At 56.4% G+C, this 25,450-nt stretch overlaps 1 protein-coding gene across 3 annotated transcripts in view; it reads left to right on the forward strand.

Moving 5' to 3' along the window:
• The first annotated feature begins 1,178 nt into the window (after positions 1-1,178).
• The window catches only part of HELZ2 (helicase with zinc finger 2), a 30,272-nt gene continuing 6,000 nt past the window's right edge, over positions 1,179-25,450 (forward strand). Inside the window, exons 1-15 of one of the 3 annotated variants that reach the window (XM_080627619.1) lie at positions 1,179-1,277; positions 9,737-10,876; positions 10,969-11,152; positions 11,761-11,868; positions 12,453-12,976; positions 13,340-13,972; positions 14,971-15,754; positions 16,423-16,498; positions 17,734-21,235; positions 21,988-22,073; positions 22,436-22,567; positions 22,797-22,964; positions 23,215-23,356; positions 24,040-24,156; positions 24,615-24,807. In XM_080627619.1, the coding sequence (XP_080483745.1) occupies positions 9,876-10,876; positions 10,969-11,152; positions 11,761-11,868; positions 12,453-12,976; positions 13,340-13,972; positions 14,971-15,754; positions 16,423-16,498; positions 17,734-21,235; positions 21,988-22,073; positions 22,436-22,567; positions 22,797-22,964; positions 23,215-23,356; positions 24,040-24,156; positions 24,615-24,807 (7,650 nt within the window). In that variant the 5' untranslated portion in view covers positions 1,179-1,277; positions 9,737-9,875. Of the gene's footprint in view, positions 1,278-5,070; positions 5,158-5,402; positions 5,492-9,736; positions 10,877-10,968; positions 11,153-11,760; positions 11,869-12,452; positions 12,977-13,339; positions 13,973-14,970; positions 15,755-16,422; positions 16,499-17,733; positions 21,236-21,987; positions 22,074-22,435; positions 22,568-22,796; positions 22,965-23,214; positions 23,357-24,039; positions 24,157-24,614; positions 24,808-25,450 lie in introns of those variants that run through there. The other 2 variants (XM_080627620.1, XM_080627618.1) reach the window with 2 other exon arrangements.

Genomic DNA, 25,450 nt, shown 5'->3' on the forward strand with positions numbered 1-25,450 from the left:
TTTGGTGCTGTCTCTGAGTGGGAGCAATCTCATCCCAAAAGTGTTCATGGAATAAGGGTTTTATTTTGGTTTTCTTTGGAGATGATGCTTTTAATTTCAGGAACTGGGAAGGTCGGAAGCGTGGCAGAACAGCTGCCCCATGGAGATCATCATGGCTGAGGGATGGGGCAGCCTGTGCAATGTCCCAACATCCTCAGGGCTTTCAGGAGTTTGCATGGAATGAGGTTTTGTTCTCAGATCCATCCCTGGTGAGATGGATGTGGCCATCACGAACAGGAATGTTGTGAAGGGAGCGGTGCCTGGAGTTGGAAAGGATGCTGGGCTGAGGTGGGTGAAGCAGGAGGGTGTCTCTCTGTCCATCCTGCCTTCGTGCCCACTGACCACCGCTGGTCCAGCCTGTGCATCCCCAAGCCATGGTGGATGCTGTCAGCCACGGAGTCTTTCTGGAGGCAATTCAGGAGTCTCTTTAAAAGCCAGGTTTTAGGGACTCTGCATCTGCTCTGGTTCAGAGATGCTCGGATCACTTTAGGCTTCCTTTTCCACCCTTTGCCTGGGATGTGAATGTGGGTGGATGCAGCAGCATCCTAGGAAGAAGCCTCCCTGCAGCAGTGCCTACACTGACATCCGCATCCCGAAACAGTCCAGGAGGCGGCAGGATCCTCACTGGGTGCTTGTGGCACTCAATGGTGCCTCCATCCCCAGCACAAGCAGCAGCCTCGGCACCAGGCACCTGCTGCTGTGCTGCCCATAAGGTCCTGTTGCAAAGTACCAATTTTAACTTGGAAGTTAAGCTGAGATGGGTGTTTTGGGGGGACTGGACTGTCCCTGGAGTGTCCCCAGCACAGGCAGGGTGTGCATGGGGCTGGGGAGCCCAAATCGTGGCTCCAAAGTCTGGTTTTCCATGGCATGGCTGCACCCAGTGCTGATAACACCTCCTCAAGCTGTGTTTAGAAACCTTCTGACACGCAGTCAGCAGGAAGAGGTTTATTCCTCTAAGGTGTTAGGTTCTGTTTCGTTTCAGCTGAGCCTGAACCCAGGACTTGCAGCCGTGAGGAGGAGTCTTGCCTAATCAGAGGCTTTTCCCTCCCTGCCTCCTGTTGATAAGGTATCAGTGTCTTTTCTCCTTCTTATCTTTGCACTTGGGACAGCCTTAGACCAAGGAGCTATAAACGGTTGTGGTCACTGTGAGCCTCGAGCCTCTCCAGCGTGAGCAGCGGTGCTGAGCTGGATCTGGGGGTGCATTTCTACCCCAAAGACCCTGTTCCTGCACTGTGATGGTGAGTGAAGGTCCCTCTGGTCACAGGGCTGCTGTCCCCAGCAGTGCTGGGCACTACAGTGCATTGGGTCATCTGCCCAGCCCTTGAGATCTGTGGGCTGAGCATCCTGCACCAGCCATTTCTGCTTGAGACAAACCCATCCAGGTTATCCAGTGACTGTGGGTTGGGAGGAGACGGCCAGGTTTGAATGGGAATATGGCTGGAGGGATCTCCTGGCTCCTCTTTATGGATATCAGAGAGGGGGCATTTGGGAGGGGGATGAATTCAGGTTTGTGGCATCCCCACGTCGGTGTGCACAGAGCTGGGGTCGTGGCAGTGGGCAGCGAGTGCCAGGGCAGAGCAGGCAGCAGCTCTTCCCTGGCTCCATGCACCTTTACCTGCTTTGGAGCCTATAGATCACTTCCCCAGTGGAGCATTCCCAGTGTGGATGTCCTTTGCCCTGCAAGGCAAGGCTCCCTAGGGATGTAAACAGTTCTCCAAGCAATAAAAGCTCTTCAGGCAGATTAGGGCTGGTGCAATCCTCCCCTCCCTTTGCAGCAGCTTTCGGGGAAGCCCCATATCCCTGGAGAGACAGGCTGGGATGCTCTGGGATGCCCCGGCAGTGGCTGTGCCACTTCTGAGCAAGCTGCGATGCTTCCCTGCTCTATGGAGGGCATCTGAGTGCTTGTAGGGCTGTTGGTAACTCATGGTGGGGCTGAAGCTTGAGAGTGAAAAGCAAGGGGAAGTGGCCTGCAGCAAGCTGTCAGTGGGGATTATCAGTTACTGTGTGGGTCACTGGCGCTGGGCTGGATGCAGCAGGGATGGGACCATTGCAAGATGCTCTGGCCAGGGTACATGTCCCATGGCGTGCACGGCTGCTCTGTCTCCTGGTTCTCCAGCCCAGGTTTCAGCAGCAGGGGTGAAGCATCACTACTGAAGTATGGGGAGCGCATCCCACCTGCAGATCAGGGGAAGGGTCACCCCATGGCACTGATGGCAGCGCTGAGATCTGGGGCTCTGTGTTGGGGAGCCCCCAAGCCCTGTTATCCCCAAGGGGGCAGCACTGCCACGGACCTGGGGTGGGCTCCCAGAGCTGCAGTGGGGTGTCGTGCACCCCACAAGTGGAGCATTGGTATAAATCCCAGTGGGTCAACCTGGGGTGTGAGCCAGGGGTCTTTGGTGCCTGCTCTGCCGGTCTGGTGCTGCCTTTCCGGGGTTCTCAGCCATGCTTCCCTTTCCTCCCCATCATGGGGCTGGGCAGCATCTCGGAGGGAGCCAGGGCTGCTCCGTTCACAGCCGGGTGTGCAGGACTCGCATCCATGAATTACGTAAGGGCTGCGGATGCCTCGTGCCAAGTCCCTGTTTTCCCTGCATTCTGTGGCGATGGGGGCACGACCGGTTGCGTTTTCCCCTCCAGGCACCCGCCGGAACATCCGGCAGCATTTAGGAAAGACCCGGGGAGGCTCCCGCTGCATCCCTCCTGCAGCGGTGCAGGCAGAGCCGCGCCGCGGTCCTGCCTGTGCTGCTGCCAAGGTCCGGTTCCTCCGGTTTCTCTGGGCTGGTTTAGGGGGGTTACCAGGGCAGGAGATGCTCCAGCATCCTCATGGGACGCCCTCCCGGGTCCCAGCTTGCTCTCGGACCGTCACACATCAGCGTGCCCGGGGATGGGGGGGCAGCAGCGAGGGCTTCATGGGGTAAACCCCACCCACCCACCCACCCCCCCCGTGGCTGTTGGCGGCATCGCTGCAGGAATGGAAATCGAAACTCGGGGCTTTCCCTCGCTGCGCGTCCAAAATGAGCAAATCCCGGGTTTCGGCTCTTCCCCGCCCTGACGCGGTCGCTGCGGTGACGCAGCGCTGCCTCCTCCCTGCTCCGGGCACAGGGTAAGGGGCAACAGAGCCCGGCTTCTCCCTGGGCTGCTTCCCTGTTCCTAGCGCCTTTGTACACGTGCTGGAGGCTGCATGTGAGACAGTGAAAGCTGTTTGCTGCTGGAGCTGCAGGGAGAGTATCCCGCCTGTAAAATCAGAGCCGAAACTCCATCCGTCCCACCTGGAAAACACGAGCAAAGCCCCAGGGCTGGGGCGAGCCTGGCTCTGACACCATGGGGGGCTCTAGGGGTGCTTTGTTTCTGGCTCTTGCTGCTTTCTGATGGTGCCTGGGCTGTTACAGAGACGTTTGCTGTGGTTTAGAGTCAGTGCTGTGGAGAGGGAGATTTCTGACCTCACTGCGCAAACCGCGGCCAGGCTCCGTTGCTGTTGCCTGTCCCAGTGCCTGTGCTCACTTCCTGAGCCAATGCTTCCCTTTGGCCTCACTTGGCTGTGGAGCTGCATCTTCCCAGGGGCAGGGACTGCTCCTTTCCTGCGCAGGGACGGGGCTCCTGCACTGCCCCAGCTGAGCAGCTCCCATGGCAGCAGTGAGGGAAAAGCTGGGAAGCTCTTTTCTGAGCAGGAAAGCCGATGTGGGGGCTCCATGGGGTCACCTTCTGCTGTGAGGCTGAGCCACCCGCTTGCTCCTGGCTGACAGAACACGGAGCAGATCATGGCCCTGCTGCTGGGAGCTGGCGTGGCCTCAGCTCCAGCAGTGACAGCGGCGTTGATGCCCAGACCAGGCGGGTTTGCTGTTCGTGGACAGCCGGTTCCCATGGCCGCCCATTGCTCTGGTGGTGTCCATCCAGTGCCTCCAGACCTGAGCATCCCTGATGAGAAGCCCCTCTCCCTTGGGGCACCCTGAGGTGATGTTGGATGGGAGCAGGGTGGAGGGTCCCTCCAAGGCACCCAATGGGTGCAAACCCACGGAGCTGGAAGGTGAAAAGCATCATTTGTCTTCCTCCTTCCTTCAGTGCTGACAGATACCAGGAAACGGTCCTTGCCCTCCTTCCCCCTCCACTGCTGACTCCTCAGTGCTTCCTCCTCCTGCTCCAAGGATGACCTTTCTTTTCCCCTTCTGACACTGCCTTTGGGTCGGGGCATGGTGTCACCAAGCCTGACGTGCTCATCCCTCAATGGACGGATTTAACAGCATTGCTGCCAGTGGGAAAACTTCACCTTGGGTGCCTGCAACCTTTTGCAGCCACTTGTGGTAGGAGGTGTGTTAGTTTTGGGCCGCTGCTTTCCAGGGTGTGCAGCTGCCTGCTGGAATGAGGGTAACTTTATTAGGGAAGGCTGGGACCTGGCTGCATTGCTGAGCACAGCCTCTGCTCTGCAGGTCTGTTCTTTCCAAGGCCTCATGCCCAGGCTCTGCCATAGCTCCGGTGCTGTGGTGTGGTCCTGGAGCTGGAGAGGAGTTAGAGGAACGTCCTGGGCCTTTTGCTTGGATGTGTACGTTCTGAGAGGGTCTTGGGCTGCTGCACTTCCCATCCATCCGTGTGTGTCACCCTCAAATTGACACCATCACCACTTGTGCCATGCTAGGGCTGCGCCGAGCTGCTGCAGGATTGGCTCAGGGGGCTGTGATGGGGCGATGCTGGAGGGATGAGGAGCCCCCTGCATCCAGGGTGCTCAGCATCGGGTGATGCTGCTGATGCAGTGTCCTGCAGATGGGGATGCGGGGCTTGCCACCAGAGGTGTGGGTGCTGCAGCCCTGCACAGAGCAGGGACCCAGCTCACCTCGGGGAACCCTCGTCGTGACCAAGCTCATTTGGGGGTTGGTGTTGATGGTTTTTGGCTTGAGGTTGGACTTTGTCAACCGGGAGTACCTTGGCTGGGAAACAAACGGAAAACGAAAGTGATGCTGATGAACAGAAAGGAAATCAGCGCGGGGCCCCTCCCGGAAGCCCTATTTAAGCGGAGGCTCAGCCGCTGCCGGGTAGGAGACCGGGGGACTGGGACTGTCGCTGCTCCGCTTCGTCTCTGCTTTGTTACCCCCGGAGCCGGCTCCGAGCGCTGGAAGAGACCGAGCGCGGGTGAGCGGCGGCGGCGGGGCAGGACCGAGATGCGCGGGCGGGGAAAGACCAGGGTGGGAAACCGGTACCTCCGCGGCGGGGGGGGGGGGGGGCAGAGCTGGTCCCGATCGCGGCGGGGTGCGGGCGGCGCTGCCCTCGCCCAGCGCCGGCTCCTCCCGCGCCGCCGCCGCCCGGTGCCGGTACCGGCTCCCCCCGGTGCCCGCGGGCGGGGCGAGGCGGGGCCGCCGTGATGCAATTTCCGCGAAGTCCGGCCCCGGTTTGAATGCGGGGAGGCCCCAGAAACGAAACCGGCGGCGGCGGCGAGACCCCGGCCCCCCCCGAGGCTGCGGCGGCGGTGAGAACGGGGCGGGGGGCTCCGGTGGACCGGGGCGGCAGGGAGGCGGGGATCGGCGCTCCCGATAGCCCTGCAGCGGGCTCTGGGGAGCTGCACGGCGCGGGGAGCCCCGGGGGGGGCTCATCCCGGTCCTGCCCCGGCTCGCAGCATCCCTGCGCCTTGGGCGGGGGGTGTCACGGTGTTGGGGTGCGCAGCCCTTGGCAGGGGGAGCAGGAGCATCCCAGCAGCTCTGCCCTAACTGGGGATGCGGGTGGGAGCTCCCAGTATAAAGTGAACTTTTTATACTGGGGTAATGGGAACGCGGTAGCGAGGGGAGAGGTGCTTGGGCAGCGGTGTCACTTGGCAGCAGCCAGCACGGTGCCAGCTCCCTGGGTGGGACACGGTGTGAATTGTGTTGATGGATAACACTGGGGCGAGGAGGGGCCCCGAAAGCCTCTAAGGTTGCTTTTTCCAGGAGGCAAATACCAAAGGGGGTGCGATTTTTGTGCAGCCAAATAACTGGAGGTGATGGGGTGGCACCTGCGTTGCAGCTCATTTCCCTCCAGTGCCAACCACTCCAGCCCGCCTGGTCGCTGATGGGGAGCTGGGGGATGCTGCACTGGTCCCACATCTTTGCTGCGAGCGCTCACACTTGAGAAAGCAAAAACTCCCCAAGTACCAGCTCCGGTGCTCGGCCGGGACCAGTAACCAGGTCCGGCTGCCATCCCTGGGTGCCACAGGCCTGTCCCCATCCTGGCACTCTGACCCTCTCACTGCCTCTGATCGAGGGGCACTTGGCTTACTCCAGCGTAGCGCGTTGCCTGACCCCTGTTAATCATTAAGCAGGCAGGACCTGACAAAAGGCCGCCGGGAGGGCGGCGGGAGCTGAGCGGCAGCGCTCGGTCACGAGGCGCGTTCCTCCGCCACGGCCGAGCTTCCACTTGCCATTCCCAAGGAGATGTGGTCATTCCTGGGGTCAGCGCGGGCCTGGGGATCGCGGTGGGACACGGCACGGCCTGGGCCTGACCTGGAGCATCTTCCTGAGGGCAAAGGAAACGCGATGGTGTGGGTCGGGTCGGGTAGGGTCGGTTTGTCGGGAGGCTGCAGCGGGTGCATGTGGCTGTGTTGGTGCCTGCTGAGGGCTCGTGCAACTGGGAGAGACGGGGCTGTGGTTGGTGCAGAGGTGGGTGTACAATAAACCAGCCACAGTGACCTGTTTCACCCATCAGTGGGTGCAAGTGGCTCTCAACACCAGGCTGGGATGTGCAGGACCACTGGGAAGAGGTTGCTTTGCTTAAAACGTGCAGAATTCAGCTTGCAAACCATGGTCTGCGGCTGGCTGGTAAACAGTGAGCTCAATCAGCTCCCACTTGCCTCCGGGCTCTTGGATTTTGCCCTGTTGATATCAGAGGTTTATTATCAGTAAGGCAGCTATCTCCTGGTGCACCTCCCCACGCTTCCTTGTGCCTGCATCTTTCCTCCACCCCGGCCTGGATTGCAAAAGCTCCTGTAGCTTTTCCCCCTTTCTTTCCTGGTATCAGATGGTTGTAGAGAGGAAGAGGCTTTAAGTTGACTTCAGTGCTGGTGCTGTGCGGAGACTTTAAGAGGGGTTTGCACTTCCCCTTCCTCTTCCCTCCCACCTCCAGCCCCAGAGCATGTCCTGGCAGCTTGCTCCACATCCAAGGCTTTCTTCAACAAAATAAACAGCGAGGGAATTGGCCCTTTAAAGGCAGAATGCTCCCTCTTGGCTTTAGCAAGCTGGGATGTCCTGCCTAGGCATGAATACCAGCAACAGCCCAGCTGTCCTGTATGGTCCTTATGTAGTTCTTAGAGCTTTTAACCATCAGGTCAGTGTTGTTGCTGCTGCAGGACTGCTTCTCCTCTGCGCTCTGTGGCTGTGGATGTACTGGGACCAGGAAGCTCGGCTCCTGCTCCATGGAGCTGAGTGCCAGTGGTCAGATTCCATCCTCTCTTTGTGTACTACCGAGGTATTTTGGAGTTGTGCAATATCTGTGCAGCTGGTGACAAATCCCGGCCGTGAGTGCCTTTGCGCCTTTCCCAGGAGGGCTTGTCCTAAGGAAGAGAATTCCAGAGGAAGGAAGGTGAAGCTGCTGTCGGAGGGAAACTGCAGTGTTCCCAAGGCTGCAGATGTTAGCCCTGGTTCAGCTGGGAGTGTGCTGCTCACCCCTGCTAGGTCCAAAGGAGCTGAAACGTGCCCCAAAAGGTGCAGGGGTCTCCCTCCCTCCTGCAGCCTGGCATGGGGTGTGCTCAGGACAGACCATGTCCCCCCAAACCTCTGCCTCAGTTCCCAGGGCCAGGGGTTTGCAGGAGCAGCCTCAGATGCAGGATCTGCACCCCCAGTGCTGTGTTGCCTTTGTGGTCTCACTGGGGACCAGTGGAGCATCCCTTGGGAAGCAGACAGTGTCCCACTCCACCTCCTGCCTTTTTACTGTTTAGAGCTGCTCTGTTATGATTTGGTTGTTTCCCAAGTTATTTCATTTCAGTGCAAAGCATCTTCTTTATCTTCTTAAGGGGGACGGCTGTGACCTGCTCGCTCAGGTGGGGCTTTGGGCCTGGGTACCCACAGGATGCAGCGCAGGGGTGAGGATGCCGCCCGAGCGGGCCCACCCTGGTCCCTGCTGATGCTGTAGGTTTGGTCAGTTCATAGCTAAGAGGCCAGGCAGAGCCATGGCAGGCCCCTGCTGCCCATCACACTGCTGCCTGCATGGGGATGCTGCAAGTAAAGGTTTGGAAGCAACGGCACAGAGATGAGGGGGGGTGATTTGGGTCTTGGCACAGCCCAGTGACCCAAACCATGGCAGAGGAAGTGGCAGCGCTGCTGTGGGACTCTAATGCACGGTCTTGCAGCTCACCAAAACATATACCACAACTGTGCCAGTGCCAGGCTTGCTGCCAGGCCTTGGGAGATAAAGAGGGCTGGTGTTTACCCACCGAGCGCGTGTCCAAACTGCGGAGAGGTGGAGGAGTAGGATTAGGTGATTTCTCCATCACTTGGCAGCAGTTGGATGCTGTGGTGCTGGGATGGGATGTGAGTGGCTCGCTAAGGATGAGCTGGGAGGGTGGGTGATGCTGTGGCTGCTTCCCCCTTCGGTCCTGGCTCCATGTTTGCTGCCTGGAGCTTCAGCCAGAGCAGCAGCTTCAGCACTGGCCAAGTTGGACGGGGTTCAGAGCAATTTGCTGTAGTGGAAGGTGTCCCTGCCTGTGACAGGGATTGGAGCTGGATGAGCTTTAAGGTCCCTTCCAACCCAAGCCAGGCTGTGGTTCTATGAATTAAAGGTGAGCTGTATTTCTGCAGGAGCAGCACAGTTCACCCCCTGCAGCTGCAAATGCTGCTCTTCCCTGTGTCACTGGGGAGCTGGTCATTGGAGGCTGCGGGTCGGAGCTCGAGGCGGATGCTCGGCACGAGGCTGGTGGCTTTCCTTGGCAGCACACCCTGCCCACAGATCTGCCCCAGCGTGCTCCCTGCATGGCCCAGCCACAGAGCTCTGCAGCAGCATTCATAGGGATCCTCCTGGCCTCCGGTTACCCAGGAAACTGCCCGAGTGCGGCTGGGGAGGGCAGGGAGCAGCGAATCACCTTCCCCACCACGGGGCCAGGACTCTCCTGGCTGGGTGTTTAGCGAGATGCGGGCAGGTCTCTGTTCCAACCTGCCGGTCCCTGGCCTCGGGTGCTGCATCCGAGGAGCAAAGAGGGCGGCTGCTTCGTTAATGAATCCCAGTTAAACCTTCGTGCCGCAGGGGAGAACGGGCTGGGGCTTGGAGCTGGCTTTGTCCCGCTCGGTGCGGAGCTGCCGGGATGGACCCAGGGAATAAAGCAGGGAAAGGAAAGAGAAAGTTGGCAGGAGCCAACCGCGGCGGGGGAGGCGCCGGCAGCGGGAAGAGGAAGTCGGATGGTGTGGTCGGGGAGGAGGTTGGTGGGGACCGTGCCGGGACCTTGGGGACAGGCTCCTGCGCTGAGTGGTAAATGCTGATGTTCTGTGGCACACCAGGGACCGAGCTGAGCCCCATGCGGAGCCCTCAGTGCTCAGCTGCGGGACATGGTCCCCTGGGACCTGGGCTGGTGGGTGAAGGGAGCTGGGTGATAAAGAGGGGGCAGACCCAGGCGCTTGGGTGCTGATGCGGCGTGGTGGGTTTGAGTGCTGCGTGAGGCTCGTGGCTGCTCGGTGGTGAGCGGGGCAGGGCTGTGCCCAGCCAGGGTCCTGCTGATGCTTCCTGCTAAGTCTCTTGTTCCTCATTTCTTTGCCAGGTTTTGTGACCCCGTACCAATGGCTGGCAGGTACGTAGCAAGCTAGGACACGGCCGCCCCATGGCACCTCCTCCCCCCGGCATCGCCTGGTAGGAGCTTCTCACCGTGAAGTTTTGCTCCACTGGAGCCAGCGCTGAGGATGCCGACGGCGAACGGCCCCGCGGTGCCGCTGGGCAAGCTCCAGCAGCAGCTGGAGCTGTGCCTGGTCTGCTCCAAGTGCAGCGTGAAGGAAAACGAGATCACCTACCACCTGCGGGAGGTGGAGCACAAGTGCATGTACGAGATCCTGCTGGCCCGCTGCCGCGGCCGCCGCGGCACGGCGTGGAGGAAGGTGTCCCGACGGCCGGGCTTCCCCACCCCGGCGCGGTATGCCGTGTGCCGGTACTACGTGATGGGGCTGGGCTGCTGCAAGCACAAGAGCCAGTGCACCTTCGCCTGGAGCCCCGAGGAGGCCGCGGTGTGGAACTTCGAGCGTGAGCAGCAGCTGGAGCGGCGCTGGCTGAAGGCGGCCGTGCTGCAGGCGCAGCTCGGGGGTCCCCCCGCTGCCACCGCGCACCTCACAGCCAGTGCGGCTGCCGACATCGCCAGCGAGTTCGGGGGGTGCTTCCAGGAGATCTGCCGGCGGTGCTTCTTCAGCTGCCCGCAGCGCATCTCGACGGGCGGCCAGGGCCGGCTCTGCGAAACGCACCGCGCCTGGGACCCGCTGCTGGTGCACGTGGTGTCGGACAGCCGGAGGAAGCAGCAGTACACTGCCATCCGGCCCTGCCCCGAGTTCATGCCCGTCTTCAGCTACTGCAGGTTCGTGTCCAGGGGCCAGCCCTGCAAGCACAGCCCGCAGCGCTGCCAGTACGCGCACAGCGATGTGGAGATGGCCGTGTGGCAGGCGGAGAGGGAGCACGGCTTGGTCCGCTCTGAGCTGCTGCCGGCCGCGGGGAGCGGCGGCACCGGCGGCGAGCCCGCGGCCCCCGCGGCGATGCAGTTGTACTGCCGGTTCTGCATGGTGACCTTCAGCTCCCAGGAGAGCTTCGAGAGCCACTGCTTGTCCGTGGAGCACTTGCAGATGCTCTCGGCGGACACCTCCGTGCAGTGGGTGCACCGCGCACCGCCGCTCGGGCTCACCAAGTTCTCGCTGTGCAGCAGGTAAGGCACGCACATGGTGCAGCGGGGAAGGGGACGGGGGCTGGCACCATGGGGAACCCCATGGAGCATCTGGGACACCTGTCTCCTGACAGAGTGGACGTGTGTGAAATGGGGAATAGCTGCACCAAGGCGCATTCTGTGGAGGAGCTGCAGGAGTGGATCCAAAGGGTGAAGGTTGCCGTGAAGAAAAAGAAGCAAGCACTCAAGGAAGGGCTCTTGTCCTACCAGGACCGGCTCATTGCTGAGTATAAGACGTGCGCCAGTGAGGTGTTGATTGTGAGTTGTGGGCAGGGTGGGAGTGGGGTGATCTGGCACATCACAAGAAGCCTCTTGTGTAAGAGCATCACCATCCTAATGGTGATGCAGAAGGGGATGTTGTGATAGGATGGGGGGTGATGGTTTTAAACTAAAAGAGGGGAGATTCAGGCTGGATGTGAGGAGGAAATGTTTTACAATGAAGGTGATAAAACCCTGGCACAGGTTGCCCAGAGAGGTGATGGATGCGCCATTCCTGGAGACATCCAAGGCCAGGCTGGATGTGGTTCTGAGCAACCTGATCGAGTTGGAGATGTCCCTGCTCATTGCAGATAACCTTTAAAGGTCCCTTGCAGCCCAAACCATTCTACGATTCTATGTGGCATCCCCTTTTGAGAAGAGCCTGCTCAGGGTACTTGGCCACACTGCAGTGAGTGCTTTTGTGCCCCAAGGCTGCTACATGGGGACACTGAGCAGCGGATGAGGACTGAGCATGAGGATTTACCAAGAGTCCCCTCCCGGGAGGATGCAGGATGAAGTCAAAGGATGCAGCTGGCCCCATGCAGGGCTCTGCAGTGGGTCCCTGAGGGGCTGCCTTCAGTCTCACTCCTCTCTTGCCTCCCCTACAGATGTCTGAGCACGTCGAGGGTGTCAGGGTGGTGTGTGAGCAGCCCCTGCTCGTGCAGCTGGAGGACAGGAGGATGAAATACCAGTGGAAGTTCAGGGTGCACTCCCAGGTAAGGCCAGCACTGCAGGAGGCTGTGATCTGCTGCCAATGCCTGCTCCTCCGCACAGCCCCGGGGCCTCGGGGGTTGTTTGGGTTAATTCTTGTTTCTGGAAGGGGCACTGGGATTGGGATTTGGGGCTGTCCAAATGAGGATGTGTGATGGGGATGCGGGCTCAGATCAGGCTCTGGTGGTGCCTGAGGTGGGGCCGTGTGTGAGGGATGCAGCCACCGTGCCTCCTGTCTCACCTCGTGGCTGCTGTCATCACCTCCCATGTGTCATTACAAGTAACAAGGTTCAGCTCCTTTCCTGCCCTGGATATTGTGGGTGTTGAGGGCAAGAGCCTGGCTCTAACTCTCCTCTCCAACCCCAACGCTTCCTCTTTGCAGCAGACTGGCTCAATTGCTATAGGACTGAAAGCTGAGGTCCTTTAAGACCTCAAAATAATTGCTGTGGGGTTGCACAAGGAAAAAGCTCCTTTAAGGAGTATTTCAGGTCCAGCACAGCAGCAGTTTCCAGTAGGAGAACCTCACCAGCCGCTGGGCTTCTCCCATGGGCTGCCCTCACCGCATCCCTGTCTTCTCCTCGCCTGGCAGATGCCTCTGCAGCACGTGGCACTACTGAAGCGAGAACCTGGAGTCAGCTTCTACCTCTCTGGGAATGGGCTTTGCCGGGGCCTGCACTACATCCGTGGGGAGCACGTGGCCACGCTGCCCACCTCGCCACCCACGGCGCTGGTGGAGGTCTGCATGGAGAGCTGCACGCTGGGCGTCTTCGAGCAGTGGGTGGTGTTTGACTTTGGCAGACGCCCTGTGCTCATACAGAAGGTGAAGGTGAAGGTGGGCCGGCGGGATGCCCCCCAGCACGTCCCCAGCAGCAGGGAGAGCAGCCGCGTCGTCAACCTCGTGCGATGGGATAGAGGCAACCGCATCATCATTCCCAGCGTGGCGAGGACCACTGAAGATGTGGTTCTGCTGGCCAAGTACAAGCCTCCTGCTCTGGCGCTGGAATACCAAAGGGAGGGTGGTGCAAACGTTCCCATCACCCGACTCAGCTATCGGGAGAGGATGCACAACTTCCTTTTCCGCGAGGAAGAAGCTGAGCAAGCTCTGATTGCCAAGTAAGTGCCAGGTTTGGATCCGAAGGGGTTCCTTGTGGCTGTGGACCAAAGGCCCATTGCTAACCCTTGGGGCTGTGCTGCTACTGAAGTCTCTTCTCTTCTGGGTTGGGTCCTGAGGCGCCTTCCCAGGAAAGTGGAAACCTGCCAAGAAAGATGGCTTGTTGGGTAGTGATAGCAGGAGAAGGGCTGGGTCTTGTCCTGCGGCCATAGATTAGTTCCAAGCAGAGCTTCTGTCTCTGTGTGCCATGGGGCCAGCAGACCCCCTCTGGGTGCAGGTGCAATCCCCTCTCTGCAGTGGGGAGGGTGGTTACTGGGCTTATGGGCTGGTTCTCTGCTGTTCATGCGGGTGTTTCCTCCTTTCAGACTCAACCTGCGGGTTGTCATCTCGCTGACCCCCATGCTGCAGAGCCTCTCAATGGGGATGAAGTTTGCCCTCTCTGGTGAGCTGTTTGCTGAAGTGCCTACCCCTTACAACCTCTCGCCGGACACGGACGAGGGGTATCTGCTGAGCAGGTCTGTGCCCACTGCTTTGCTGGCACTTGACCCACCTGTAGACAATCGGGTTTACGAGGTTAATGTGGAGCACAAAGCCACCACGGAGAAGACCATCTGGCTGCAGATACCAGAGAGATGCTGCTCAGAGCTGAACTTCCAGGCAAACACGTCCCACAAAGTGGAAATCCAGTTCCAAATCGACCAGCTGCTGTTCCGGCAGTGGCACCAGGCTGTGGACCATCTGCTGGATGAGAAGCTGGTTCTACCTGATGTCGCCAGTTGCACTATCCCCTACTCTCTTGGGTCACCACAGAAAGGGAACAGCAAGCAGAAACTCGCCATCTCCTTGATCACTGGCCAGACAGTCAGCAGCCGGCAGGTCCCACCTCTGCTCATCTATGGGCCTTTCGGCACAGGGAAGACGTTCACCTTGGCCATGGCCACCATTGAGATCCTCAGGCGGCCTAACACACGGGTGCTGATCTGCACTCACACTAACAGGTTAGCAGGGATGAGGGAAGAGGCAACCAGAGCTGTGAGCCAGGTCCAAGCGAGCTGGTCTGTTGCTTGCCTGGTGGGATGAGAGGGAGCCAGGGTGGATGAGATGGAGCCAAGCTGCCCTTTCCTTAGTATTTGTTTCAATTACTTGTTTAAATAAGTTCATTTTGATTGAACATGTCTTAAACTGCTGTAGCACTTCCTGCTAGGAAGAAGCCTGGCATGGGTGGAAGCCTTTGTGGAAGAGACAACATGTTCCTGCCTCATTATAAAATGGGGATAGAGAGACAGCTCTTTCTAGCCTTTGCTGTGCACTGGCAGGAGTAGGAAGCTGTTGGCTGACCTTGCTGGGATAACATGGTGCTCTGCTTGCCCTTGGAGACTGTTGTGCTCTGTGCACACGCCAGTTTTTGACTTTTCCAGGGAGACTTTGGGGAAGAGGAAACGCAGATCCGGTGTGCCTGCCATTGACTCTGCCCTCGGAGAAAGCAGGGCAAGACTCTTAAAATTAGGGCAGTTATGCTCAAAGTGTGTCCACATCTGATCCTGCAGGCTCGTACCGCCTTCGCTTGTAATGTATAATAGATGGGTGGCTGCTAATCTTAGCCTCTTTCACGCTGTCTGCTCACACTGAAGCTTCTTCTGCAGATCCTGTATCACCCTCCTGGGCTGTCAGAGGAGAGCTCTGTGTGACCTGGCCCTGGAGAGCAGCAGGGCAATAGGTTTTGTGGAGCACATCACATCAAAAGATGCCCTAGTCTGAACAGTCAGCTTCTGGTTTAAACCATACTCAAAATAGGCTTGGAACTGGTGGCTGCATAAACAGCACCTTCTCCATGCATATGTGAATATCTCCTGGGATGAGAATATTGTGAGCCAAATTTGGGGAGAGTTTGGGTGTGTGTTGGTGAATGATGAGTTAGCACATTGGGATGATGGTCACAGCATTTGCAAATAGCACTTACAAGCCCTTGGTGGTTTCCCCTTTTGTTCCCCTCCAGTGCTGCTGACATCTACATCCGGGAGTACTTCCATAACTACGTGACCAACGGACATCCGTGGGCTGTTCCCTTGAGGATTATATCCACTGACCGTCCCATCAGCCTGACGGACCCCATCACACAGATGTACTGCTGCCTCTCTCCAGACCAGCGCTCCTTCCGGCACCCCACGCAGGCAGAGATCGACAGGCACCACATCATTATTACCACCTCCATGTTATCCAAGAACTTGAAGGTTCCCCCAGGCTACTTCACCCACATCATGATTGACGAGGCTGCTCAGATGCTGGAGTGTGAAGCTTTGGTTCCACTCTCCTATGCCACTTTTGAGACCCGGATTGTCCTTGCTGGGGACCACATGCAGATCACCCCAAAGCTGTTCTCTGTTGGAGGGGGACAATCTGCTGATCACACTCTGTTAAACCGACTCTTCCAGTTCTACCAGAGAGAGAAGCATGAGGTTGCCATGAAGAGCAGGATCATCTTCAATGCGAATTATCGTTCCACTGCAGGCATCATTGAGTTTGTTTCCAAGCACTTCTACATTGGCAAAGGCAATGCTATCATAGCCAGTGGAGACATCCCACCCCATCCTGAAATATACCCGCTCATGTTTTGCCATGTGTCTGGTGTGGCTGAGAGGGATCTGTCCATGATTTCCTGGCACAACACCTCCGAGATAATACAAGTGATTGAGCAGGTGAAGCAGATCTATCAGAGGTGGCCAGATGAGTGGGGTGTCCGAGATCTGAAGAGCATCTGTGTGGTCTCCCATGGGATGCAGGTATGGAGGAGAACCACACGTTCCCCACTTGAAGGGGCTGCACATGCACTGGTGACCATGCTATGAACACTCCCTGGTGAATGCTGGACTCTATTTATTATAAACCCATCGCTTGTGCTAGTAAAAACGAGGAAGCTGGGGTCTTGCAATGCCATCAGTGGCTTTTTGTGGTGCTCCTCATTTGGATCGTGTGTCATGGGTGGTCAGAGCAGGGGTGCCTCATGGTGGCATGGTTTAGTTGAAGGTTTCTTTCAGCATCTTGGGATTGCTCCGAAGGAAGAAGTTCTTTACTGTAAGGGTGCTGAGGCACTGGAATGGGTTGCCCAGGGAAGCTGTGAATGCTGAATCCCTGGCGGTGTTCAAGGCCAGGTTGAACAGAGCCTTGGGGGGCATGGTTTAGTGTGAGGTGTCCCTGCCCATGGCAGGCGGGTTGGAACTGGATGATCTTGGGGTCCTTTCCAACCCTGACTATTCTATGATTCTATGATCTTCTGGGCAGGTTAACTATGGAGCAGCCTATGGGCACTGGTGACAGCCCAGGACGTGTGGCTGTTGTTGAGTAACTTTCTTGGGCAACCTGCAGCTGAGAAGGGTGCGGGACCTTGGTGCTGGGGGGGACATTTCTGAGCTGGAACTGTGTTCAGTTGCACCTCTTTCTTTCTTACCAGGTTTCTGCAACAAGACAAGAGCTGAGGAAAAAGCAGCTACAAGATGTGGTGGTAGAAAACTATGAAAACCTGCCAGGTTTGTGTCTTGGGCAGCAGCTGGTCAGGCCTGGCTGCGTTTGAGCTCTCCTGTGGGCTCTTTTGCAGTCGTGCTGGGGGACAGGAGAGTCTGTAGCAGCTACAGCCGCTGTGTCATGGATGGAGCGAAGGGACGCTGGGTCATTAGCAGAGGTCTTTCCAGTATCTTCATGTTGTCCTCACTAAAATGGAAAATGCAGGCTGACCCCATGGCAAAATACCTCCCTGGGAGGCTGCGTGTGGTGCTTTGAGGCAGAGCTCCTCTCCCTGTGGCTCTGCCACCACCACAGCCCAGGGAATGAGGATTAGGAGGGAGTGCCTGGAAATCCTTTGGCTGATTTCCATCCCCTTCTGGTTGGGAATTCTTTGATTTCGCCTTTTCCTTAGTGAATAAGGTTTCCCACTGAAGTCAATCTGCACCCAACTGTCAGCTCCTCTCAAATACACAGTCTTTGCTTTGTGGGAGGGTGAAAACCCCCTAAGTGAGATCCCAGGGACTTGAGCATGTGTGAATCATGTGAAGCCTCAGTGGGAGAGGCTGATGAGGGAAGGGAATTGAAACCAGGATGGGCTGTGGGTACCGGTCACAGCAGAAATCCCAGACCAGCTCACTGAAGGAGGAGTCTGCTGCTCTGATGAGGGGAGAGGGACAGGGCTCGGTTTGTCCTCAAGGATTTAGTTTATGATTCATCCATGGATTTATTATCATTATCTCTTTATTGTGCAGCCAGGACTCCTCGTGGTGAGAATAACCAACCCCTGGGGTGTGTTTCTGACCTCCACCCCCTCTCTTTGCAGCCTCTTCCCAGCTCTGAAATCACCAGGGTGCCTCTTGCTGTTTGTTATTTGTCCTTGAGGGGAGAGGGGTTCTTGTCACTGCTCTTGTTCCCCTCGGTGCCCTGAGGAACCTGGGACTCACATAAAACCCTGTGCTTGTGAGGAGGGGCTGGTGGGGGCTGCTGGTGGCACTGAGCACGCTGGGCTGCTCCATGGGCTGCCCCAGTGCCTTTCTCCCATCTCCAGGCATGCGGGTGGTGGTGGTCTCATGGTGTCCAACCTGGTTCATGCCTGGAGGCCCTCATGATCCCCAAGAGCTGCTTGATCACATCAGGTCACTCCCATGACTCAGTCAAGCGAGGTTACATCAGCCCACGGCCACATAACACAGCATAGATAGGCAGGATCTTCTCTATTGGGGTCCCATGAGTGACTTCTCCCTTGTCCCCTCCGGTGCAGGGCGGGAGTTCCGGGTCATCATCATCAGCACGGTGCACACCAGCAACAGCCTGCGCTTCTTGGCCTCCCACCACCTCGAGTTCTTCAACGAAGCCAGAGTGCTCAACACAATCATGACCCGGGCACAGTCGCTGGTTGTTGCGGTGGGGGACGCGGTGGCCTTGTGCTCCCATGGCCAGTGCAGCAAGATCTGGAAGCGCTTCATCCAGGAGTGCATTGAGAAGGGGAGCATCTTCCCAGAGGACCTGACAATGGCCCAGATCAAACAGGCTGCGTGCGACAAGGACAGCTGGAGCAGGAGGAGCCCGGAGGGGGATGAGGATGACAGCGACACCGATTCCTGGAGCTCTGAGGCTGAGAGCGTGAATCCCGATGATCCCATCCTCCAGGAGCTCTTGGATGAGAGCAAGAACGTGCTGGTGACGGTGTCTGAAGAAGGGCTGCTGAATGTGAAGTCTGACTCTTCCAGCCTGTGGGAAGACAGGCAGGAATACGTCAGCTTCTCTTCTCAGGTGATGCAGGAGTACCTGCACATGCACCCCAAAATGTACAAGAGGTGCGAGCTGATCAAAGAAGGGTTTGACAGAGCTTCTGCCTTCACCCTCAACGACTCCCCTGCCATGACCATTCAGATCAAAGGCAGGGTTCACTGTGGAACTGCTTTCACCGGGGATGAGGTGCTGGTGGAAATCCTGCAGAGCACATCCGACAGCGGCAGCCACCGTCCGCAGGGGAAGGTGGTGGGCATCCTAAAGCGCGGGGACAGGGAACGCACCTTCATCTGCATGATGGATGAATTTGATCCCCGGGTGATGATACCCATCGATCCCACGGTCACCAAGATATTCGTCCCAGGGCTGAAGGAGAAACCCAACGTCATTCCCATCCGCAGGCTTGTCAATGGGAAGTACAGAGTGGTCAGCTGCGAGAAGATCAGCCAGGAGATGAGGAGGTGCCAGCTGTTCTGTGTCCAGGTTATCTCTTGGCGGGAAGGGTTTTACTACCCTTTGGGGATAATAACAGAGATTATGCATGCAGCACTGACTTTGGAAGAAGGCTTAAAGATCCTCGGCTTAGAGTATGGTCTGGAGAAGAAATACCCAGCTGCCGTCACCAAGGAGGCAGGCAGATACCTCTCCAGCAGCAAACTGAGCTTCAGCAAGGAAAGTCTGAAGGACTGCCGGAGTTACCTGACCTTCACCGTTGACCCTGAAGGTGCCAAGGATTTGGATGACGCTGTCAGTGTCAGGGATCTTGGGCATCACTACGAGATTGGGATCCACATTGCAGATGTAGCTGGCGTCATTCCCAAAGGCAGTGCCTTGGACCTGGAAGCAAAGAAGCGGGGGATCACCTACTACGCTCCCAACCAGGAGCCTCTGTGCATGTTCCCACCCCACATTAGCCAAGACGTCTGCAGCCTCCTGCCGCAGAAGGATCGTCGGGTGATCTCCTTGTTTGTCACCATAGAAAAGGGGACTGATGAGATGCTAAAGGAAGTCTTCGCCCTCTCTGTGATCCGCTCTGACAAGCAGCTGTCCTATGAAGAGGCAGAGCTCTTCATTAAAGACCACTACAAGGGACCAGCAGGGGCCCTCTCTTTCGATACCCTGGAGGACTGCATAGCGGTGGCTTATCACTTCTCCAGGATCCATCGGAAGTTTCGGCTGCAGGAGGACTGTTTCTATGACCGGCTGGACGAGGAAAGCTCCCCAGGGAACAGGGGATCCCATCAGATGATAGAGGAGTTAATGATCATGTTCAACAGTTTTGTGGCTGAGTTCCTCACCAGCCAGGAGGACACCAGAAGTATCACTCCTCTCCGGTGTCAGTGTGAGCCAAACCCTCAGCAGCTAATACACATGAAAAACAAGTACAGCCACATGCTCCCTTTGTCCATTCACCTCTCGCACCACCTGGGAGAGGTGGCTCCTGCCCAAGAGTCCTGTAGAAACATGGAGTTCAGCCTCCTGGTCCCCATCTGGGAGCACCTGAAGTCAGCCGCCACTGTCTGTGACTTCCAGAAGATGCTGGACCTCATTGCTACTGATGACATCCACCCAGAGCTGGCCCCGGTGGCCCTGGAGTTCAGGAGGCTGCTCAGCCGCTCCTATTTCAGTCGCTCCAACTCCACTGTGCAGTCAAAAGCGGGCCATTACTCCCTGCACGTGGACTCGTACACGTGGGCTTCCTCTCCCATCCGTCGGTACGTGGATGTCGTGATCCAGCGGCACCTTCACTCTGTGCTCGGCAATAAGCCCATCGTCTATTCTTCGGACGACATTGAGTTTCTCTGTCATGACTTCAACAGGAAGAATTCCCAGGCAGTGATGTATGAGAAGAGAGCCCGCTGCCTTCAGATGAGCACCCAGCTGAAGGCTCAGGTCCTGCAGAAAGTGGCCTTCGTGGTGGATGTCGAAGGGGTGAACAAATACTTTAAAGTCCTGTTTCCACTGAACAAAGAGAGTCTCCCAGACCCGCAGATCATTAACTACAGGTCTCTTCAGCTGATAGAGCAGCCCATGTTCATGCAGCAGCAGAACAGCATCAGGCTGACGTGGAAGAGGAGGGTGTACTCTGCGGAGAAGATGAAGGAGCACAGCCTGCGGGAAGGACCCCTCCTCAACTGCAGTGTCACCCTCTTGGGCACCCAGACTTGGCAAGAGGTGCTTGCAGCCATCAGGAGTGAGGATTTTGGGAAGGCTGCCTCCCTCCTTCAGAAGAGCAAGGACCTGTGCCAGAGGGTCATGGGCTCGGTACAGAAGAGCCGGTGCTTGCACTACATGGAGCTCTCCCTGGAGCTGAAAGCTGGTGACACGCTGCAGTTCCAGCTCACCACTGATGTCTACCGGGGCTTCCTGGTGCCCTTTGTGCAGTTGTGGTGCGTGACGCCGGGGTTCGATGTCTGCCTGCAGCACACGGAGAAGCCGATCAATTGCTTCTCTGCCTACGCCACGCTGCCGTCCAAAGACAAGTACAAGAACGCAGCAGAGTATAACAAGGTGTGGATGCTGATGAGTGCCATGGAGTCTGCTTCGTGTGCCGTGGCTGAAAACGACTCCATTGTCCTCCATGATGTCAAAATAACCTGGGCAGAGCAAAGGACGAGCAAAGGACAGCTGCAGGGGAGCTTCCTGCTCAACAAAATGTGTTTGGAGGAGTGCTCCATCGAAGTGGACTTCAGCCACTGTTACTTGTGCATTCGCTTGGGTGGGCTGAAGCTTCAAAGAGATGAGGAGAGCCTTAGCCACAGCCTCCAGAATCTGACTTTTCTTAACAAGGGCAGGGCAGAGAGCAAACTTGTGGTTGATCCAGATACCTACACCTGGGTGGCTCATGGGGTGACCGAAGAGTTCAGCGACGAGGAGAAGTCGGACAGGTCGAGCCAGCATACTATGAACTTTTACATCCACTATATGTCTATGGAGAACATCCCGGTGGAAATCTTGGAAGCCTCTGCCAGGTTCACGGTGGAGCTCATCCCAAAGATGCTGCCAGACGTGTAAGTGTGCTTAGTGGTTGTGCTCTGGTGAACACGTCCATGCAGAGCAGCGGCTTCCTGTGGGACTCCTTAGCTGCATCCAGACAAAGGCTTTGCTTGCCGTTGTGGCTGGTCCCCTGACAAATCCAGATGGCCACTTGCTCTTCTGGTTGACCTTGAGAATGGGGAGATAGGGGAGATTTCCCCAGGTATCTGTTTCTGGTGTTACTGGATTGCTGCAGCGTATGTCGTAAAATGCAGTGGGAAACACTGGATCAGGGTTTGCTTAGAAGCGCTCCCTGACTTCCCAATCATTCCGCTTTGTTGTTGCTGTGAAGCGAGATCTGCTCTTGTTAAAGCCAAGTTGATGTCTAGTTCTCCCTTCTCTGCACACAGCATGGGCTGTACGCGCCCGTGACTGCTCTGCCTTTATCAGACCAGAATGTGTTTCCTTTTGTAGTGGGAACTTTAGGAAAGAATTGGAAGCTAATCCAATAAAATGGGGTGGGCCACAATAAAATGGAGCCGGGACGGAAGTTGTGCTCCTTGTTCTCAACATCTTTACAAGCCCAGCTGTTCAGACAGTTGAGAAATAGTCCCAGATGCAAAAGAGCAGAGTACCAGTTGGTTTGGTTTAAGTTCTTTAAGGAAGGATTTAATGCAACACCATAGCAGAGAGAAAAGGATAAACAGGACAGTTGTACCAAGCTGTATGTTAGTTGTTAGTAGTTTGTGCAACTTTCCGTTCATTCTTGTTTTGCCCTGTCTGTCAGACGGAAAGAGAAGGCAATCTGGAAGCTCAACTATGCCTCTGAGCTCGCGAAAAGCATCGCCCTTGGCCACGAACCTCCTAAAAGAGGTAGGTGCAAATATTCACTTTTCTTACCTTGTGGCTGCTTGCTTCTGGCCAGCTTCTGGGGGTCATTGCCATTGGGGTTCCACTCCCAGACCAAGAGGTTTCCCTGGCAAGGGGAGGAGAGGAGCTGCTGGCCTGGCAGAGTGAAGGTAATAGGGAATGCCCTGCGGAGAGCAGCACGGGTGATGTTTTAATCCCCAGGGCTCACAGGGAAGGCTCATGGGCAGAACATCTTGGCAAGGATTCCTTTTAGGTGGTCTTGTAAATGGGGCACACTCGGTACCTGTTGCATCCCCCTGTTGAATCCCTCGTGTGTCTCCAGTAACCCTCTCTAAACTTGTTTTCTTGGCTCTTTGCTGCAACAGTGACAACGTCCAAAATCCTGCAGCGAAGATCCTTTGACCTCCCTGGCAGCGAGAGGAAGCTGAACGAGAGTCAGAACCAGGCTATTCTGAATGCTCTGAGGAAGTCCTTCACGCTCATCCAAGGCCCACCAGGTAAGGCTGGAGGGACAGCACAAGTATGTTGTTATGAGAGACAGGTTCATCTGTTGCTTTCCATAGGACCCTTGGCTACAGGAGGAGGTAGTGTGGGTTGGCATTTCCCAGAGCTGTTCAAGGCAGACCCCTCAGTTCTTGGTTTTATTTCATGGCTGATCATCCAGATGCTGATCTAGAGCATGGGTGTCATGGTTAAAGTGTTCTCACAACCTCCTTGTTTTTGTAGGCACAGGGAAAACCGTTGTTGGAACTCATATTGTCTACTGGTTCCATAAGCTGAATGAGGATAGCGTTGAGAAAGAGAAAATACTATCTTCTGATGAAGAAATGGCCAAGGGGAGAAAGTGCATCTTGTACTGTGGCCCATCCAACAAGTCTGTTGATGTTGTTGCCGGTAACTATTGGTTTTAAGCTCCTCAAGTGGCTTGTACTGGTGGGAAGGAGAACATGTGGCTGTGAGCAGGGGTAGGGGGATAGAAAGCAGGGCTGGTCCTTACAGAAGACCCCTCGCTGCAGGGTGAGGACCAGAGAAGGTGGGGTTGATGAGTGATGGGTGGGGAGAAGAGGCCACCTCACCGGCCATGAGCTTTCTGAGCATCACCAGTGCCTGGTGCTGTCTGAGCAGACCTGGTCTCTCTCCCCAGAAATGCTGCTGAAGATGAAGAGCCTGAAACCGCTGAGGGTCTATGGGGAGGCCATTGAGGCGATGGAATACCCATACCCAGGGAGCAATCGGCACCTCTACCGCAGAGCCCTGCGGGATGCAAAACCAAAATACGAGCTCAGGTAGGACCTCGTGGCCCTGCAGGCTCTGAGGGTGCTGGGGAGGGATGTGTTCTGCACTGGTAAAGCTCAACAAGCCAGAACAAATGTGGTTTCCTACTGTGGAGCAGCATTATTAACCTGCTTTGTAATTAGTTTTTCCATGTTGAAGGTGGATAGTCTAATGTAGGACCTGGTCAGGAAGGCCAGGTTGTTGAAAAGATCCTAGAGTTTTCATCTTTTAGTTTTGAATGGCTCTAAAAGTCTCTGAGTTCATAGAATCAAAGCCTCCCAGACTGGTTTGTGTTGAAGGGACCTTAAAGTTCACCCAGCTCCAACCCCTGCCACAGGCAGGGACACCTTCCACTAGAGCAGCTTGCTCCAAGCCCCTGTGTCCAACCTGGCCTTGAACACTGCCAGGGATGGGGCAGCCACAGCTTCTCTGGGCACCCTGTGCCAGTGCCTCAGCACCCTCACAGGGAAGAGCTTCTGCCTTAGATCTTCATTCCTCCTTGCAACTGCTGCAGAAAAGTGGTTGCATGTTGTGTCCTCAAGGGTGAACTGTGCGGTCTGTAGAGATGGAACAGTCTGGCTGTGACAGCTTTAGCTAATGGGGTTTCTCTACATAGCGGGTGAGGTCGCTTCAGTGTAGAGATCACTTGGGTCTGCGTTGGGGGAAGTTATTTATATACTGGCTCTTTATTCAGTGAAATAATCCTGCACCACCGCATCCGCCGGCCGCCCAACCCTCACTGGCGGGAGATCTACAACTTCGACTGCCGCATGAAGAAAGGAGAGCAGATAACAGAAGACGAAACAAAGAAGTGAGTAGAGACCCTGGTGAGAGGTGGCTGACCTTGGCCATGTCCCACCCCTCAAGCACTGCCTGGAGGAGCGCGGTGCAGCCATCTCTTGCCCCTGTGAGAGGAGGTTTGGGCTGTACCTGCTAAGGCTCAGCTGACACAAACTCATAGACTGGGGGAAACTCAGTGGGTTTGTCCTGGTTTATGGAAGCCAAGGACACTTCTGCTCTGATGCTGTTGTTCACCTGGACCAAAAGTCCTGTTATGTGTTTGTAACACGTGCATCCTCCGCCATAAGCCCAAGTAGGTTTCCTACAGCATCCATCCAAAACCCTTTTCTGGATGCACCAGCTCATTCCAGGGAAGGAGATGGAGCCATAATCATTTAGGAAAGCATAGCCTCTGCCTGGTTCCTGCAAGAGGAACCTTCAGGTGTGTTCCTTATGCATTAACCTGGTGTCTTGTGCATCAACCACCAGGTACAAAATCCTGTTGTCGACTGCTCGTGCGTATGAACTGAAACGACACGACGTCATCCTGTGCACGTGCTCTGCCGCATCTGCCCCCTCCCTGGAGCAGCTCAATGTCAAGCAGATAATCATCGATGAGTGTGCCATGTCCACGGAGCCCGAGACCCTCATCCCCTTGGTCAGCCACCGCCATGCTGAGAAGGTAAGTCCCTTCCAAAGATGTGCCTTTAGGAGGAGCCGCTCAGGGCTCTCAAACTCCTGCATTTCTTTCACCTCTTATCATGCTGCTCTTCCAAGTTCTCTCAGGTTTTAAGGTAGCATCTGTGATGGTTTATCAATGTTTCAGCCTGGTGCTTCTTTACAGGGTGGATATCACTCCTACCAAAAAATGTCCTCACGCACTGGAATGGGTTGCCCAAGGAAGTTGTGAATGCTCCATCCCTGGCGGTGTTCAAGGCCAGGTTGGATGGAGCCTTGGTGACATGGTTTAGTTTGAGGTGTCCCTGCCTGTGGCAGGGGGGTTGGAACTGGATGATCTTGGGGTCATTTCCAACCCTAACTCTTCTATGATTCTATGTACAAAGTATTAACATGACAAGAAGCATAGAGCAGATCTCAGTGGGCTTACTAGATGATGTCATTCTCCTGTCAGATGGGAACAAGACTCTGCATTATCCAGATCAGGATCTGTATGTAATGCACAACACAGTCTTTGCTTGAGGTTGCTGTAACCATAACATAAATAGGTAGCAACAAATGTCTGTGTACAAGCAGCCTTTCAAAGAGCTGGTTGCCTTCAGCGGTGCCTCCACCCTCATACCTGAGGTGTCCACTCTTCTTCCCAG

This window comes from Psittacula echo, assembly GCF_963264785.1.
Source record: "Psittacula echo genome assembly, chromosome: 12".
NCBI lineage: Eukaryota > Metazoa > Chordata > Aves > Psittaciformes > Psittacidae > Psittacula > Psittacula echo.